This window comes from Carica papaya, chromosome 1, assembly GCF_054855325.1.
Source record: "Carica papaya isolate Zhongbai chromosome 1, ASM5485532v1, whole genome shotgun sequence".
Lineage (NCBI taxonomy): Eukaryota > Viridiplantae > Streptophyta > Magnoliopsida > Brassicales > Caricaceae > Carica > Carica papaya.
The window spans coordinates 30,116,003-30,132,269 of NC_142309.1; the positions used below are offsets into that span (position 1 = coordinate 30,116,003).

Here is a 16,267-nt window from a genome sequence, read left to right on the forward strand (position 1 = left end):
TAGCGTGTTTCAGTTCCCCGGGAAAAATTCAGGGAAAATTAGGGACAGCCTGCAGGCGCACTGTGAATCGTATTCGGATCCCGAAAACAAGTAAGGACCCCTCACCCTATTTCCTATCACGGTATTAAAGTTCAAAATGATAAAACAGTATTTCTTGAATTAACGCATGTGTGAAATTGCTTAAGGTTGCTAATGGAGCCCGAGTCTAGTGTGATTGATGATTTACTGTTATTTGGCCTGTTTACAGCTTTAAATGCAAAATGAGGTTTGATGTGTTCATTTTACAGATTTGTGTGCATGTACTACGTTTTTATTAATTATGGGTTGAATGACTGAGAAACTGATACTGTATGTTGTCTGTCTGGTATGAATTACGATTTGCTTGTTTAAATGTGAATTGATGATGCTGATTGAGGAAAAGGAAAAATGAAAGATTGTGTAGACTGATAATTGTATTATGGGGGTCAGCCTGACTAGATATCCTGGGAGATGGTGGACGGACCGGGTCCGTAGGGAACCCTACCGGGATTGTGGTCTCACATGCCGGACGGGGTATGGAGATCTTATGGTTTTGGCGCCCATACCGGACGGGGTATGGGGACGGCCCGTTTCACCCTCATACCGGACGGGGTATTGAGGTTTATGGTTTTGGCGCCCATACCGGACGGGGTATGGGGACGGCCCGTTTCACCCTCATACCGGACGGGGTATTGAGGTTCATGGTTTTGGCGCCCATACCGGACGGGGTATGGGGACAGCCCTGGAAACTGATTATGAATGTTAAAGGTTAACGGGTAGCGGAACCCCTATGGACCCCCACGGATACTAGTAGGCTGGTAAATGAGAAAAAAAAGATATGTTGTACAATGATTGAATTACAAGATGCGTGATAAGTGTTATGTTTTACAGCTTAGATTATTCAATGATTATGATAATGCTATTGTTTTTCTCATATTGTTTTCATAAATTCCACCCAGGTAAGTGGATGGTAAAAGTTTTATTATTGATAAAAGGTTTTGTTGTTAATAAACGAGTTTATTGTAAATTATGCTCCATTGGTCTTTTTGTGGTTTTCTACCCACCTTTATCTCCGTGACGGTGAGATGTCGTGATGTTCTTACTGGGCTAGTGTAGCTCACTCCTTAATTAACCATTTCAGATCAGGAAGACATGGTTCCCGAGCCCGTTCCGCAGGAGGACGACGAAGGGGATGCCTAGAGACTCTGTAGTCATACGCATAGTTTATTTTCGAGTTTTCTTTCTTAGTTAGTTTAACCTTTTATATTTTAAGTACGTTTGTTTGGTTTTTCGTGTAAGGGATGTTAACTGAAATTTTGATCTCGCTTCCGCATTCGATATATTTAAATACTCATTTCATTTTAATGCAAAACTGCAAGCACGAGAAGCGTATCGCCAGGACGAAGAATGTCCCCTCTCATCCGCAAACCATGAACAGTGAGCTCGAGCTCATGCTCGCTGCGATCTTTGGTAGCATCATAAGCGATCACAACATGAGACGGCGACGGAGGAGCCTCCATTGATGAACAAACAGGGTTGGAAAAATCAACTAGGCACGTATTTCCTACGAAGCTTGTTCGGGAAGTAAGAGATTGAAGGTGACTGGTGAGAATTTAAAGGGGGAAAGCCAAATAGGGTTTATCAGAGAATTGATTAAAGAACATGGGAATGAGGATTAAGATGGATGACCCAATGAAAGGCAGTCTTCTTGCACTCTGTTGGATCTGCATTATTGGGAAGGGAGAAGATTCTAAGGATATCAGAGGAGATATGCTTTCGGATATTCGAATCAACTTACCAGAGAAGAGCGGGAAATGGTGCCGTCTTTCAACAAGACAATCAGAAGATGGCAATGTCGTTAAAGACAGAATGCTTCTCTTTTGTTTATTCCATCAATTTAAAGCAGTGCTTGGCAGTGGTCAAATGTACAGAGAATCCATGGCAGGTCGCTTCTGTGCTGGATTCAGATATTACAGTAGGGGAAATAATTCAAATGAGAAAACGCAAATTAGATTTGATAAATGTCCTTGTCATTTTTATTCTAATATTTTCAAATTTTGAATCTGTTATTTTCTATTTAAACCAACCCCTTTACTCAAAAGCCAATAGAATTAGTACTCTACATACATGATAAAATTATATTTGTTTCAACTTTCAATCAGATGAGATAGTAACAAACGGTATCCGACTGACATATTTTGAATGAATTTTAAAAATTACCGAATCGTTAGTATATGACGAATAAATAATCGTATTTTCTGTTATCTCTCAGAAATTATATTTAATTTCTGTTATAACCTCTAAAATAAATAATTATTTTAAATATATTTTATTTTTTCAAATAATTTTATATTTAATATAATAATATATAATTACTATTATTTATTTTTAATATATAAATAATTTTATTTTTATTAAATATAAAATTTTAATTTAATTATGTAAAATATTTATTTATTTAAATATAAAATTAATTATATATATATATTTTTTATATATTATTTACTATTATATATAATAAGTTAAAAGTAAATTAGTAATTTGATTGAAAATACAATTATATCATCCTATCATCCAAACATTAATACACAATCATTTAAACATAAATTTTTTTTGTCATTCTCATATTGTGTTATTATCATTCAATCATTATTATTATCATACATTAATTATTCATCATTATAATTTATTTAAATAAAATTTAAAATTTTCATATTTTGTTATACTACTTTTATTTAATGAGATTATAAATTATAATTTATAGATATTAAAAATATATAATAATTTATTATTTATATATGCAGTACCATAAAATCAAACTACATTTGTCGAATATAATTTATAATTTATAATTAGTTTGATTTGATAAACACAACATATCTACTCGAGTTTCAGTTTGTTAAATAAATTCTCTTTAGATTTAGTTCATATTTATTGTCAAAATTATAATTATCCGAACTGGTTATAACGTAGACGAAGAAATTTTAGACATTCAAAGAAGTTGCAGAGATTTCAATCATTGATTAATTAAATTTGAGAAATATTTTATTAATCAAACAGGAATATCAGTTGGATAGTCTTGTGGATATCTCTGTACAGTATCTCTTAGCTTCTTCTCCTGCTCTCGGAGGTTTAATGGCGGAACATCATAGACATCAGTAAACAGCTCTGCAAGAGCAGGTTTCTCTGTCTTCTCTGCAATCTGAATTGCTTGCATTACCTGAAAATTTAACAAGTATTACGTTCTCCTTGTACTACATACGTTTGCATATGTATTAATATTTACCTGTTTCTTAACATTGCTTCGTATCTCAGCTTCGTCATTCTCAGTCCACCAACCATTCATTTGAATCCATTTTCGAAATTTACCAACAGGGTCTCGAGCCATTTTCCAGTGTTGGATTTCATCCACCGAGCGGTATTTTGTTGAATCATCAGATGTTGAGTGGTGTCCGACTCTGTAAGTGAGAGCCTGAGAAGAGGAAGAAGAATTCAACAGATCATGAATTGGAAGTTCAAGAAATCTTCAGTTACCGAACCAGGTCTATTATCAGATCATCACCTCAACTAAAACAGGTGTTTGTTCAGTAATGGCAATTTGTCGAGCTGCACGAATTGCATTGTAAACAGCGAGCGCATCATTTCCATCAACACGTATGCTCCGAATTCCATAAGCTTGCCCCTTAACCACCACCCCATCGCCTGCAAAAAAACAAAACTAATCTGATGAATTCATTCGTTCATCTTATCAGCTTCTCTTCAGACCCAGATGAAAATCATACTGCGAAACTGTTCTGATGTTTTAGTACTAATGGCCCAGCCATTGTTGCGACAGAGAAAGATGACAGGAGATTCTGTAACAGCTGCAAAGTTGAGACCCGCATGGAAATCTCCCTGAAACAACATTATTTACAACATGAACAAATTGGAGTTCCAAAAGGGAAAAAAAGCTTTTGTGGATTGCTGATCACCTCACTGGTGCAACCATCCCCAAAATATGCAACAGCGCACGCTTCCTTCTTGTCCATTTTCAGAGAATAAGCAACCCCCACCGCTTGAGGAAGTTGAGTACTGATAAACCCGGAGTAAAAATATTAAAACAGCGCACTGTTATATATACATACACATGTATATATTGGAGAAAGTAGAAATGGGGAGTGAAGAAAATGTTACCCAATTGGCGAAGAGATGGTGAAGTAGTTGTGAGATGCAGAGCCATAATGGATTGGCATCTGTCTACCTTTCCCATAATCATGCTTGTTACTGAAACACTGGTTGGCAAATTCTTGAAGCGTGAATCCTCTCCACAGTAAAACTCCAGGTTCTCGATACTTCATTTTCCGCCATTAATAAAATTACAAACTGTACAAGCAAACTAAATTTATCTTAACTTTTAAGTAGTAATAATTAGTCACCTGAGCCAAGACAATATCATCGGGGGTGAGTGCGGCGGCGGAGGCTATGTTAATTGCTTCTTCTCCAAAGGTGGTGAGATAGAAAGATATTCTTCCTTGTCTCTGTGCTTCGTACAATATGGTGTCCATTGTTTGAAGAGTCACCATGTTCGTGTACATCTTCACTGCCAGTTCCTCGCTTACCTTCATAGATTCTTAATGCTTTTAAGCCATTTCAATTCGTATATTTCTTAAAAACTAAATAAGTAAAGAGAGAAAGTGAAGATATATATATATATACCGGGTGAAAATGAGTGTCTTCAATTTGTTGTCCATTGTCGTCGAGAAGTCTATAACATGGTATTCTTTTCTCAGGCGAGTGTTGAATGAATTTTAGTTGACAAGTAAATGTCACCTTTCCTCCTGGAAAATCGAGTTCCTGTCACATTTTTAAATTCGATTATTTCATTGCTTTGAATTCCAAACTTGATTGTGAGTGACTGTTAGAAGTTTCCCTAAAATTTTTTTATGAACATCAAATATTCATTGCAGTTGTCAATAAAAGATAAACCAGTATCGTGCACATGGTAAGTTTCCTATTTGTTGTGTAGGCTGAGAAGTACCAAGTTGCCTAATTTGAAATAGGAAAGTAGGAAAGATCAGTAGAAAATTTGAAATAGGAAAGTAGAAAACTTGTGGAGAAAATGGTAGGGGCCGCCTACCAGTAGGTATGGCAGGATATTTGGGTTTACCCACTAATGGCGTGGCTGGATAGGCATCAAAAGAAGCCAATTCCAAGTGAAACTACTATTCAATTATCTTACTTTACTATACATATATATGTGTGTATATATATATATATATTATATTGGATATTTCATTCAATTCTCGGTGGGTGTCAATCTTACTTTAAAATTATGGGAAAAGTTGCAATGATTATTATGAGAAATTAATCTAAAAACATGTTTATCAAGTAAAAAATTCAAATTCGTTTTTGTAAACTATTTTTTTTTTTTACTAAATAGTTGATAATTTAATTTTATTTTATTTTTCTATACAATATATGTCCAAGTTCTGAGTTTTAAGTTTTATATATAATCATTTGAAGTTACTTTCTCTATGCTCTTTTCTGTCCTTAATTATTATTATTCTAACAAATATATAGATACTTTCTAATGCAAAAAATTGGAAGGGTTAATTCGTATGATATATATAGATATATATATGTATATATATACATAAGGGTAGAATTGGCATGTAAGGTGTAGTGCAGGGAGGAGTGAAGAAAGAGTACCTGGTTATGATTATGGTGTTGAGTAGCATGGTGTAGATCAAGCTGGTTTTCAGCTACAGTAGTCGTGATGAATCGGCAAAAGGAGAGAAGACTGGTATTACTGCATGGGAACGAAGATGAAGATGAAGATGAAGATGAAGATGCAGAGGCAACGCTTTGGTTGAGAAGATGAGCAATTGTTCTTGATGATCTTCTCATCAACCTAATTGCCATGTTGGAAATGAGGTATAAGACGATAGAAGAAGAAGAACATATGTATATGTGTGTGTATATATATATATATATAACCCCAAAGGAAGTCATATGGTTGGCTTATCGTCGCTTTCCTTGAAGTGAATATAATCCCATCTTGGAGGGAAGCCTCTTTTCGTCATTTGGGAGTTGTTTTCTCTTTCTGTTCTGTATTTATGTATAATTTGTATTATAATGGAAGAAAGTGAATATATATATATATATATATACATATACATATTAATTATTGTGGAGATGGTGTAAAATTCGAAAATCTTCAAAAATACGATTATTATGGTATGACAAACAAGATCAAATCGTTGTCTAGCTAGCATTCTCATCTACTCACGCAGACCACCCAGATCATCACCATCTCATTTACTTTGAACTTCGTACATGCATGCATACCCACCACGTGGCATGCCTTCAACCTAGCTTTTTCCCTCTCTCTCTCTCTCTCTCTCTCTCTCTATATATATATATATATAGATATATTTCATTTAAACTAGATTTTTCTTCTCTTTTAGGCACATATTATACAGTGTAAATGTTTGTTTTTTTAATGGTATCACCTGATGAAAGATATATCACTGTGAAAAAAATGTTATTTACCTCACAAACTTCTTAAACAATTCTTTTTCAGAATCCACTAAAGCTTCAACGCAAAAGATAAATTTCGAAAGCACATGATTTACGTATAATATTGTATATAAAATCTTATTAATTATAATAATTGTATATTAAATTAAATACTAAACTAATTATCAATTACCCAAAAAAAAAAATAAGAGTAGAATTTCAAAACAAAGTTGATATAAAATCAAATAACCATTTTCATATTGAATCAAAATCCGACAATGAGATTTATAATTTTGTTAGAAGTATTTTGTAACATTTGATGAATACAACACAAATACAGATGTCAGAGGTTATCAGAAACTTCTCCAGACTATAATATGCCTGAGGTTTGAATTTTGTAGGGAACTATCCTGTCTTTTACAAGTGCATGGCAGTCAGTACTGCTTCTATACTCAGTCGCCTCCTTCAACATAAGACTACGAAGCCCCGTACAGAATCCAGTGGCACTAAAGCCGTAATTAGTTCAATCCTTGTTCATCTCAAAGTTAGTCATCTTCAGAAGGCTGTTTCCATCCTCTTTGCATTCCCAGACTCTGTACCTTACTCTTTGTACGCGCACCTCCTCCACCTTTGCTCCTTAAAATCAGCCATTGTAGAGGCCCGTAAAGTCGAATCTCACTTGATCTCCTTTTCCCCCTCGCCACCGATCTTCCTCTTGAATCGTTGTATCGAAACCTACGGAAAATGCAGGTCTTTGGATGATGCAAAGGAAATGTTTGATGAAATGCCTCAAAGAGACGGTGGGTCTTGGAATGCCATAATTACAGCATATACGCGAAATGGGTACCCCGAAAATGCCTTGCATTTGTTTTTGAAGATGACTAGGGACGGAGTTTTGGCTAATGAGATCACGTTCGCTAGTGTTCTGGGGTCTTGTGGTTTGATTTGCGAGCTTGGTCTTTCGAGGCAAATTCATGGGCTTATTGTGAAGTATGGGTTTTTGGAGAATGTTATTCTGGGAAGTTCACTTGTGGATGTGTATGGGAAGTGTGGGATTATGAGTGATGCACGAAGAATGTTTGATGGGATTGAGAACCCAAACGCTGTCTCTTGTAATGTGATTGTTAGGCGGTATCTTGAGATGGGTGAAGAGGAGGAGGCAATTGTCATGTTCTTCAACATGTTCCGAGAGGACATTAGGCCTTTGAATTTTACCTTCTCTACTGCTCTTATTGCTTGTTCAGGTTTGTGTGCACTCAAGGAAGGAAAAGAGATCCATGGAGTTGCAATTAAATTTAATCTTGAAAAGGATATGGTCGTTTCCAGTTCTCTCATTGACATGTATGTGAAGTGTGCAGAAGTAGAGAGTGCACGTAGGATTTTTAACCAGCTTGGCTCAAAAGATGTGATCACTTGGACTTCAATTATCTCAGGCTACGTGATAAATAGAAGAACTAGAGAAGCAAGGGATATTTTTAATGAGATGCCTGAACGGAATGTTATCTCATGGAATGCAATGCTGGCAGGATATGTCCGGATAGAAGAATGGGAACAGGCTGCGGATTTTCTTCTTCAGATGCGCAATGAATTTGATCATGTTGATTCTGTTACTCTTGGGTTAATTTTAAGTATCTGTTCTGGCCTTTCAGATGTTGAAATGGGCAAACAGGTTCATGGGTTTGTCTATCGACATGGTTTCTGTTCCAATATCTTTATTGGCAACAATCTCCTGAACATGTATGGAAAATGTGGAAACCTGAGAAGTGCTAGAAATTGGTTCTATCAGTTAAATCAATGGAGGGATAGAGTTTCTTGGAATGCTTTGTTGAGCAGCTATGCTCGCCGTGGTCGGAGTGAACAAGCCTTGTTATTTTTTGGAGAGATGCAATGGGAGGTGAGACCGAGTAAGTTTACATTTGGAACCCTTCTAGCTGCTTGTGCAAATATATTTGCAGTCAAGCTAGGCAAACAAATCCATGGTTTCATGATCAGAAATGGTTATGATATAGATATTGTTATTAGAGGAGCTCTAGTAGACATGTACTCTAAATGTCATTGTCTTGACTACGCTCTCATGGTCTTCATGGAGGAAGCTTCGCATGATGTGGTTCTTTGGAACTCTATGATTTTGGGATGTTGCCACAATGGAAGAGGTAGGGAGGTGCTTGAATTGATTAGGCTGATGGTAGAGGACGGAGTTAAGCCGGATCATGTAACCTTTCAAGGTATTTTGCGAGCCTGCGTATATGAGTGTCAACTTGAATTGGGTAGGAAGTATTTTAATTCAATGTCAGACGAATATTTTGTCATACCTCGACTTGAGCACTATGAATGGATGATTGAGCTCTACTGTCGTTGTGGCAGTATGTACGAGCTTGAGAATTTTGTCAAGGCGATGCCATTTGAGCCCACAACAAGAATGATGATTAGAATCTTGAATGCATGTCAAAAATATGGATTCTTGAAGTTGGGGGAATGGGCTGCTAGAAGACTTAATGGATTGAATAATTCAGTTCCTATTTCATGTTGAAACCAGACAAATGACCAAATCAGGGTAGTTAATGACATGGTAATTGAAAATACTGCTTTATCTGCATTCACTTTTGCAAGTGAGCAAATGATTTGGATGCAAAATAGGCGCCAAGAGATTGATTCCTTCTACTTGGCTAAACTTGGAAAACGGAAGAAAGAAGCAATTTTGAATGGCAGAAATGTGTTTGTGAGAGAGCAACAAAAAATATTATTGTCATATCCACTATTGATTTAAATGTAATTGTAAATAGCACATAATTACATATGTTATCATAATTTCATATTAAATATTGAACTTTTCGATTAAAGAAATTCTGTCAATGTCAGTTTTCTACTTGATAATGTCTTTCTTTCAAACAGTAAATTAATGCAGGTTATATATAAGCGGCTAACTTTAAAGAATGACAAGAAAAATCGAATCACATCACTTGGGGCAATCGTATGGATTAGATCACATTGTGGATCTTGCTCATGGTTTATCTGAGTCTTTTTAACAACGCGATGATTCTTAGGGAAAACTTAAGTTCTACATGAATATTTTACTAATCCTATTTACTTAAAACTTGTCTCCTCTGCAATATAAGTAGAGGTGTTCAGTAATATAGAATTAAATCGAATTAGACCGATAACTGTTAAAGGGTAGGTCCTGATCAAAATGGAGCAAAAATGGAACGAAATCGGTCCACTTCAGTCTGAACTGAGATTGAACCAATATGGACCAATTTTTTCGGTTTCTGAGTATCCGGATCGAAAGCTGGACCAAATAATGTTTGGTTTGATTCAGTGTAGCCTGATCCAATTTTCCAGTATGAACCAGAAATTGAACATCTCTAGATTCAACAGCCTCAACCTGCATTTGGATCTTGCTCTCCACCAGCATTCACTTTTCAGTCAAGTAGAGAGCACCCATCTTCATCCTCCATCTCCAAACTCAATAAATTGAGTATCAAATAGATATCCTGGCTCCTGTTATGATGCTGCAACTGATCAGCCCTGAAAGCATATACATGGTATTTCATTGCAAACCAACTGAGTCCAATTACTTTTCTCCCTTGTTTCTGTCTCATTTCTTTCCTGACGCGAACCACACCTTCCCAGTGTCCCCTCATCTCATATGCTTTAGCCAGCATTGAGTATGGTAACATTGACTGCGGATCCAACTTGATCATCCTCTCTGCTAGTCTTTCAGTGAGTCTCATGTCTCCTAGAATGGCACAAGCATGAAGTATTGATCCCCAAATCAAACAACTGGGTCCATATGGTACTGTTTTGGTAATATCCACAGCTTCTTTGAGTTTACCAGCTCGACACAGCAAGGTTACTATGCAAGCATAATGCTCAATCTCAGGTGTCACTCCATGTTCCTTTTCCATTAATGAAAATATACTAACTCCTTCATCAACAAAATTACCATCATTACAGGCTAATAGAACAGCAAGAAATGTTATTTGATCAGGCAGTTGACCTCCTTTAAGTAGTTCCTTAAAAAGGTCAAGGGCCTCAACTAATCTACCATTGAGAGTCAAACCCATAATCATAGTGTTCCAAGATATCAAATCTTTTACCTCCATTTTCACAAATATTTTCATAGCAGACTCAATCATCCCATATTTACTGTACATCTCAACCAATGAGCTGGCAACAATTGGGTCTGACTCAAAACCTAGCTTGCTGGTCATGGAATGTATTTGACTTCCATGCTCCAGTGCAAGGGTGGAAACCGAGCTTAGAACCGAACTGATTGTAAATTCTGTTGGTCTTAACCCCTCTCTCAAGCTCAGCACAAAAAGCTGTAGAGCATCCTCCACAAAACCATGATTTGCATAGCCTGAAATCATTGAATTGCATATTGCAGAATCCCAGAGGTCTAGTTCTTGAAAAAGCTTAACTGAATCCTCCAATCTGTTGCATTTGGAAAACAGATTAATAGTGGCACTCGTAACAATGGCATTAGAAAGAAATCCCACCTTTATACACAGAGCAAAGATTTGCTTACCCTTCTCCACCATTTGTAGAGTAGAACAGGCAGTTATAACAGTGGAAACAGTGTACGCATCAGGGGAATAACCAAGGGATCTCATCAAACAAAACTGATCCAATGCCAATTCTCCATGGCCACACTTACAAAAGCTTGAAATCGATGAATTCCAGGAGATGATATCCAATTCACTCATACTCAGAAACACACCAAAAGCATAATCAACAAGGCCAAGTTTCCCGTACATATCAATTAATGAATTCCCAAGCACCACGTTTGAAAAACAAGCACCTCTACGAATCATGCTACCATGAATCTGCTTGGCCTGGAGAGAACACAACACAAGAGATGTCAGAATCGAGAAGGTAAACTCACTCGGTCTAACACCCGCATGTTGCATGTCCGAGAAAAGCTTCAGCGCATAACTAGAAAATCCACAAGATTTACAGCCCATGATCATTGAGTTCCAACTAACAACATCTCGTTCCGGCATTTCATCGAACATAGACAATGCCCCCCAAAAATGACCAAATTTTAATAAACCATTTAAACTAATGTTCCAGGATATAGTGTTTTTCTCGGTAACGCAATCAAAAATTCTCAAACCATCATATGGTGCGCCGAGCTTGAAGTAGAGATCAAGACAGCGATTACCCAGAAAAGTACTTCGATCCAATCCAAATTTTATCAACTGGGCATAAATGGTTTCGGCTAAATTCAAAGATCTTACAGATAAACACTGGTCAATCAGATAAGAAAAGTACGATATCAAGATTTTGTGAGGCCCACGTACTTGCTTTATTAATGGGAACATACATGTGCTGCGTGCATTTGTTAAGCTTGGAGTAGATTTATATATATGATCTGCTCATAAATAAAGCCTTCGAAAGAAAGCATACTATTTATCATATGCATACTGTGTCATTGACTATATAGGACAGGAGACTTTCAAGTTACTTGTGCTTATACCTAATGTGGCTGCACCTGTACGTACCCACGCGTCCAGTCCAGAAAGCAGCAAGGGAGAACCAGTCGTGCTGTTGTGTTGCTACTTGCTAGCCAATAATTTTCAACTTAGTAATGCTATTTCTATCTATTACGTTCCATCCTCCGAGCCAGATAGCCATTGGGCCTGCACACGAGTTAGATACGGTAAGGGGACGGATTTGAAATGAGTTTCGTCATATTCAAACTGATCGATCTTATAATGTATAAATTCGAATTTACATATAAGATATAAATAAGAAATAGTTAATTAACATACATAATCTATTTTGAGGGGAAGTATTAGGTTAATAGTTATTAGTAGTAATTAAAATTAATAATGTCATTAACTTAACCAAACTTAAGATTTGCTCTACCTTTATTCTTGTAATGTTGGGGATAGAATAGAAGGTTGAGAGTAGGCACAATTTCATGGTTATGTATGTTAGTCTATAAGGTCGAGAGTTAGGTTAGTTTTGGCTTTTCGTACCTGCAAGTTCTTTAGTAAGTTATCGTTGTATACAAAACTATCACCATTTTTACTATCCGCTTTCTGTTTCTCCACTAACAACAATTTTTCTGGAAAGTTATTTGAAAGATTAATTTTACTGCTTGAACCAGAAATACCCAGCTGCCAAACCGACTGTAATTGTTGAAGGGTCAGATTCAATTATCTGATGCGAGGAAGGAGTAAGGACGAAGCCGAAGCTACGGAGCAGGGAGATAAACCCTTCCTACAGGCAACGGGACTGAAAGCTTCCCGGTTTGGTATCTACCCCCTGCTATTCCTGGTTGTTAAACCATTATCCTTCCCGCCACATTTCAAAAACCCATCTCTCATTCTTCAATCTTTGAGTATTTATGTCCCGAGATATGCAAGAAATCTCATGAATAATCATGGATCTTGATGTGCATCACTGCGCACGCCTTCTTCAATGCTGCAACAACCAGAATACCATTCACCATGGTAAACAACTCCACCTTCTTTTCTTTAAGAAGGGTCTTCTCAGTTCTCTTCTCACTATCGGTAACCGCCTCCTGCAATTTTATTCGCGCTGTGGTAACATGAGTGACGCGTGGCGCCTATTCGAGGAAATGCCGCATAGAAATTGTTTCTCTTGGAACACTATAATTGAGGGCTACATGAAATCTGGAAGCAAGGAGAAGTCGCTGGAGCTGTTTAATTTGATGCCTCACAAGAATGACTTTTCATGGAACATGGTTATTTCGGGGTTTGCAAAAGCCGGTGAGCTAGAAATTGCTAGGAGTTTATTTAATGACATGCCCAGGAAAAATGGAGTTGCCTGGAATTCGATTATTCATGGCTATGCTCGAAATGGACGTCCTGGAGATGCTGTAAGACTCTTTAAGGAATTGAGATCATGTGATGATATGTTTGTATTGGCGACAGTTATTGGAGCGTGCACTGACTTGGAAGCTGTCAATTGCGGGAAGCAGATACATGCGCGTATTGTGATTGATGGATTGGAATTTGATTCGGTTTTGGGAAGTTCGCTGGTAAACTTATATGGAAAATGTGGGGATTTGGACAGTGCAACTAATACTTTGAATCTGATGAAAGAACCAGACGACTTTTCTTTATCTGCATTGGTTTCTAGTTACGCAAATTGTGGTAGAATGAACGATGCTAGAAGAATTTTTTACAGAAAAGGTAGTAAATGTTCTGTGGTCTGGAATTCTATGATATCTGGATATGTTTCCTGTGATGAAGAAGCAGAAGCATTGGTTATTTACAAGCAGATGAGAGCAAATGGAGTCCAGGAAGACTCCTCTACCCTTGCAAGTGTTATGAGTGCTTGCTGCAGTTTAGGCTATTTAACACATGGCAAACAAATGCATTGCCACGCTTGTAAAGTCGGAGTTAACGACGATGTTGTTGTTGCTAGTGCGTTGGTTGACATGTATTCGAAGTGCGGAAACCCTGATAGTGCTTGCCAACTATTTCATGAACTCAAGGCATATGACACAATTTTGCTTAATTCTATGATCACAATTTATTCCAGTTGTGGAAGAATTGAAGACGCAAAACAAATTTTTGAGAAAATGCCGGTTAGAAGTTTAGTATCATGGAATTCAATGATTGTAGGTCTTAGTCAAAATGGTTGTCCAATTGAAGCATTACATCTTTTTTGCAGGATGAATAATATGGACTTGAAGATTGACAAGTTTAGCCTGGCCAGTGTTATCAGTGCTTGTGCTAGTATTTCTCTACTCGAACTTGGTGAACAGGTATTTGCCAGAGCTACTCTAATTGGATTGCAATCTGATCAGATAATTTCTTCTTCCCTTGTTGATTTCTACTGCAAATGTGGTTTAGTTGAGTGTGGTAGAAAAATATTTGACACTATGATTAAATCAGATGAAGTCTCTTGGAATTCAATGTTAATGGGTTATGCAACAAATGGTCATGGATTTGAAGCACTTATTTTATTTAAGGAAATGAGGAATGCTGGTGTTAGACCAACGGATATTACTTTTACAGCGGTCCTGTCTGCATGTGATCATTGTGGATTGGTAGAAGAGGGATGGAAATGGTTTGAAGCAATGAAATGGCACTACCATGTTGATCCAGGAATAGAACATTATTCTTGCATGATCGATCTGTTCTCCCGGGCCGGTAGCCTTGAGAAAGCAGTCAATCTTATACAACATATGCCTTTCGAAGCAGATGCAAGCATGTGGTCATCGGTTTTGAGAGGTTGTGCTGCGCATGGAGATAAAGCTTTGGGGAAGAAGGTGGCAGAGAAGATTATTGAGCTCGATCCCGAGAACTCAGGCGCTTATATACAGCTATCCACAATGTTTGCCACCTCTGGAGAGTGGGAAAGATCAGCATTAGTAAGAAAATTAATGAGAAAGAAGCAAGTGAAAAAGAATCCAGGTTGCAGCTGGGGAGATTGTTGAATACACCTTCCCAATTCTCAAGTTGGGATCATTAGTATCAGACGAAAGAAAAATGGGAAATGTGAAATCATTTTGAAGTTGTAAGTTTGATGTGGGATTTGGGTATTGTGGAAGGCAAGAGTCATCAACAATGGCTTCCATAAAAAGGTATGATTAACATCAATTATTGGCAATCAAGTGGGGCTCCCTTGGTTAAAAGTAAAAGAGAGAATTGAATCAAGAGTTATTCAAAATTTCAACTATGAATCACAAACCATCTTTAATATATATATATATATTCCATTTTGCTTGCATCTCACTCGAGAAACCCTTCAAGACATGGAGTCAAGTAAAAGCCTGAAACCTGGAAGTGGTCTGGCTGAGTCAAACACAATCAGTGGCAATTAGATCCTGTAAGCATATTTGGTATTATCTTATTGGGTTTTTTCGGGATTCTCTTTTTCTTGATAATGATATTTATATTGTAACTAATTAAATAAATATAAACTTCTTAGATACGTTAAAAAGATTACATACATCCAATATATACATATACATACATATATATATATATATATAGTCTGAGATTAAGAAAAGGGGTGAGCGTGCTAATTGCTGCTCAATTTTGTATTTAACAAATTTTTAAAAAATTTAAAAAATTCCGATGACTTTTACTTTTTCAAAATAAGTTTTATCTCTAATTAAAAAAAAAAATCTAAAAATTTATACGTATAAATAATATTAAAAAAAGCTATTTTTAAAAATAAAAAAATAAAAGTAATATTTTCGTAATTTATTAAAAATCATTAATAATATTTTTAAGTATTAATAAAGCATTTAATAATTATTTGTAGTGTAAATTCTAGTTTCCTTTACTAATTTAAAAAGTCAAAATTAATTAAGTTATTTGCTTTTAAAGTTGTAATTATTTAATGCAATTAATTTTGTTGATCGTAATTAAATATATATATATATAAAAAGATACAAAAATAAAAAAATATTAATTAGTCGTTATGATATCAAATCATTCGATAGTTGAACATAAGAATAGAAATTTATTGTTAAAGAGAAGTCAGCATTCGGCGATTAATCAGCATATTTATTTTATTTACGATGAATATATTGAATCCGAATATGTTAATTTTACAGTAACAAGGGTTCGATCGAACGGGAGGAGAGCGGTATTCGCATTTAACGAATAAATATATGAATAAAATTGGTCCACGTGGAAAAAGAAAAAAGAAAAAGAAAACAAAAGCCAAAGCTCTCTCAAAAGACAAAACCCTTGACTTTCTATAAGATCAAAATAAATAAATAAATAAAATTAATTTATTTATTTTTTTAAAAAAAAGG

The 16,267-nt window shown here is 36.1% G+C and overlaps 4 protein-coding genes across 7 annotated transcripts; 2 read left to right on the forward strand and 2 right to left on the reverse strand.

Annotated features, from left to right (window-relative positions):
* Positions 1-3,041: 3,041 nt before the first annotated feature.
* On the reverse strand, positions 3,042-6,160 carry LOC110818147 (2-oxoisovalerate dehydrogenase subunit alpha 1, mitochondrial-like). Of its 2 annotated transcripts, XM_022046912.2 has the most exons (9): positions 5,707-6,160; positions 4,714-4,851; positions 4,434-4,616; positions 4,192-4,349; positions 3,990-4,089; positions 3,801-3,912; positions 3,581-3,720; positions 3,305-3,490; positions 3,042-3,238 (listed from the first exon to the last, which is right to left on the reverse strand). In XM_022046912.2, exons 1-9 carry the CDS (start codon positions 6,007-6,009, stop codon positions 3,071-3,073), a joined length of 1,488 nt encoding a protein of 495 aa, XP_021902604.2. In that variant the 5' UTR covers positions 6,010-6,160; the 3' UTR covers positions 3,042-3,070. The 2 variants fall into 2 exon arrangements, with proteins under 2 accessions (XP_021902604.2, XP_088066603.1); XM_088210477.1 differs by lacking the exon at positions 5,707-6,160 and having other exon boundaries at positions 4,434-4,627; positions 4,714-4,854.
* A 564-nt stretch (positions 6,161-6,724) lies between these two features.
* LOC110818143 (Tetratricopeptide repeat (TPR)-like superfamily protein) lies at positions 6,725-9,065 on the forward strand. The gene has a single exon (XM_022046907.2). The coding sequence runs from the start codon at positions 6,944-6,946 to the stop codon at positions 9,044-9,046; it is 2,103 nt and encodes a 700-aa protein (XP_021902599.1). The 5' UTR covers positions 6,725-6,943; the 3' UTR covers positions 9,047-9,065.
* A 411-nt stretch (positions 9,066-9,476) lies between these two features.
* On the reverse strand, positions 9,477-12,136 carry LOC110818151 (Tetratricopeptide repeat (TPR)-like superfamily protein). Of its 2 annotated transcripts, XM_088210473.1 has the most exons (2): positions 11,996-12,136; positions 9,477-11,351 (listed from the first exon to the last, which is right to left on the reverse strand). In XM_088210473.1, the coding sequence occupies exon 2, from the start codon at positions 11,328-11,330 to the stop codon at positions 9,936-9,938; it is 1,395 nt and encodes a 464-aa protein (XP_088066599.1). In that variant the 5' UTR covers positions 11,331-11,351; positions 11,996-12,136; the 3' UTR covers positions 9,477-9,935. The 2 variants fall into 2 exon arrangements, with proteins under 2 accessions (XP_088066599.1, XP_088066598.1); XM_088210472.1 differs by lacking the exon at positions 11,996-12,136 and having other exon boundaries at positions 9,477-11,933.
* Positions 12,038-15,200, forward strand: LOC110818144 (Pentatricopeptide repeat (PPR) superfamily protein). Of its 2 annotated transcripts, none has more exons than XM_022046908.2 (2): positions 12,038-12,178; positions 12,632-15,200. In XM_022046908.2, exon 2 carries the CDS (start codon positions 12,908-12,910, stop codon positions 14,933-14,935), a length of 2,028 nt encoding a protein of 675 aa, XP_021902600.1. In that variant the 5' UTR covers positions 12,038-12,178; positions 12,632-12,907; the 3' UTR covers positions 14,936-15,200. The 2 variants fall into 2 exon arrangements, with proteins under 2 accessions (XP_021902600.1, XP_088066597.1); XM_088210471.1 differs by lacking the exon at positions 12,038-12,178 and adding an exon at positions 12,394-12,514.
* The last annotated feature ends 1,067 nt before the right edge of the window (positions 15,201-16,267 follow it).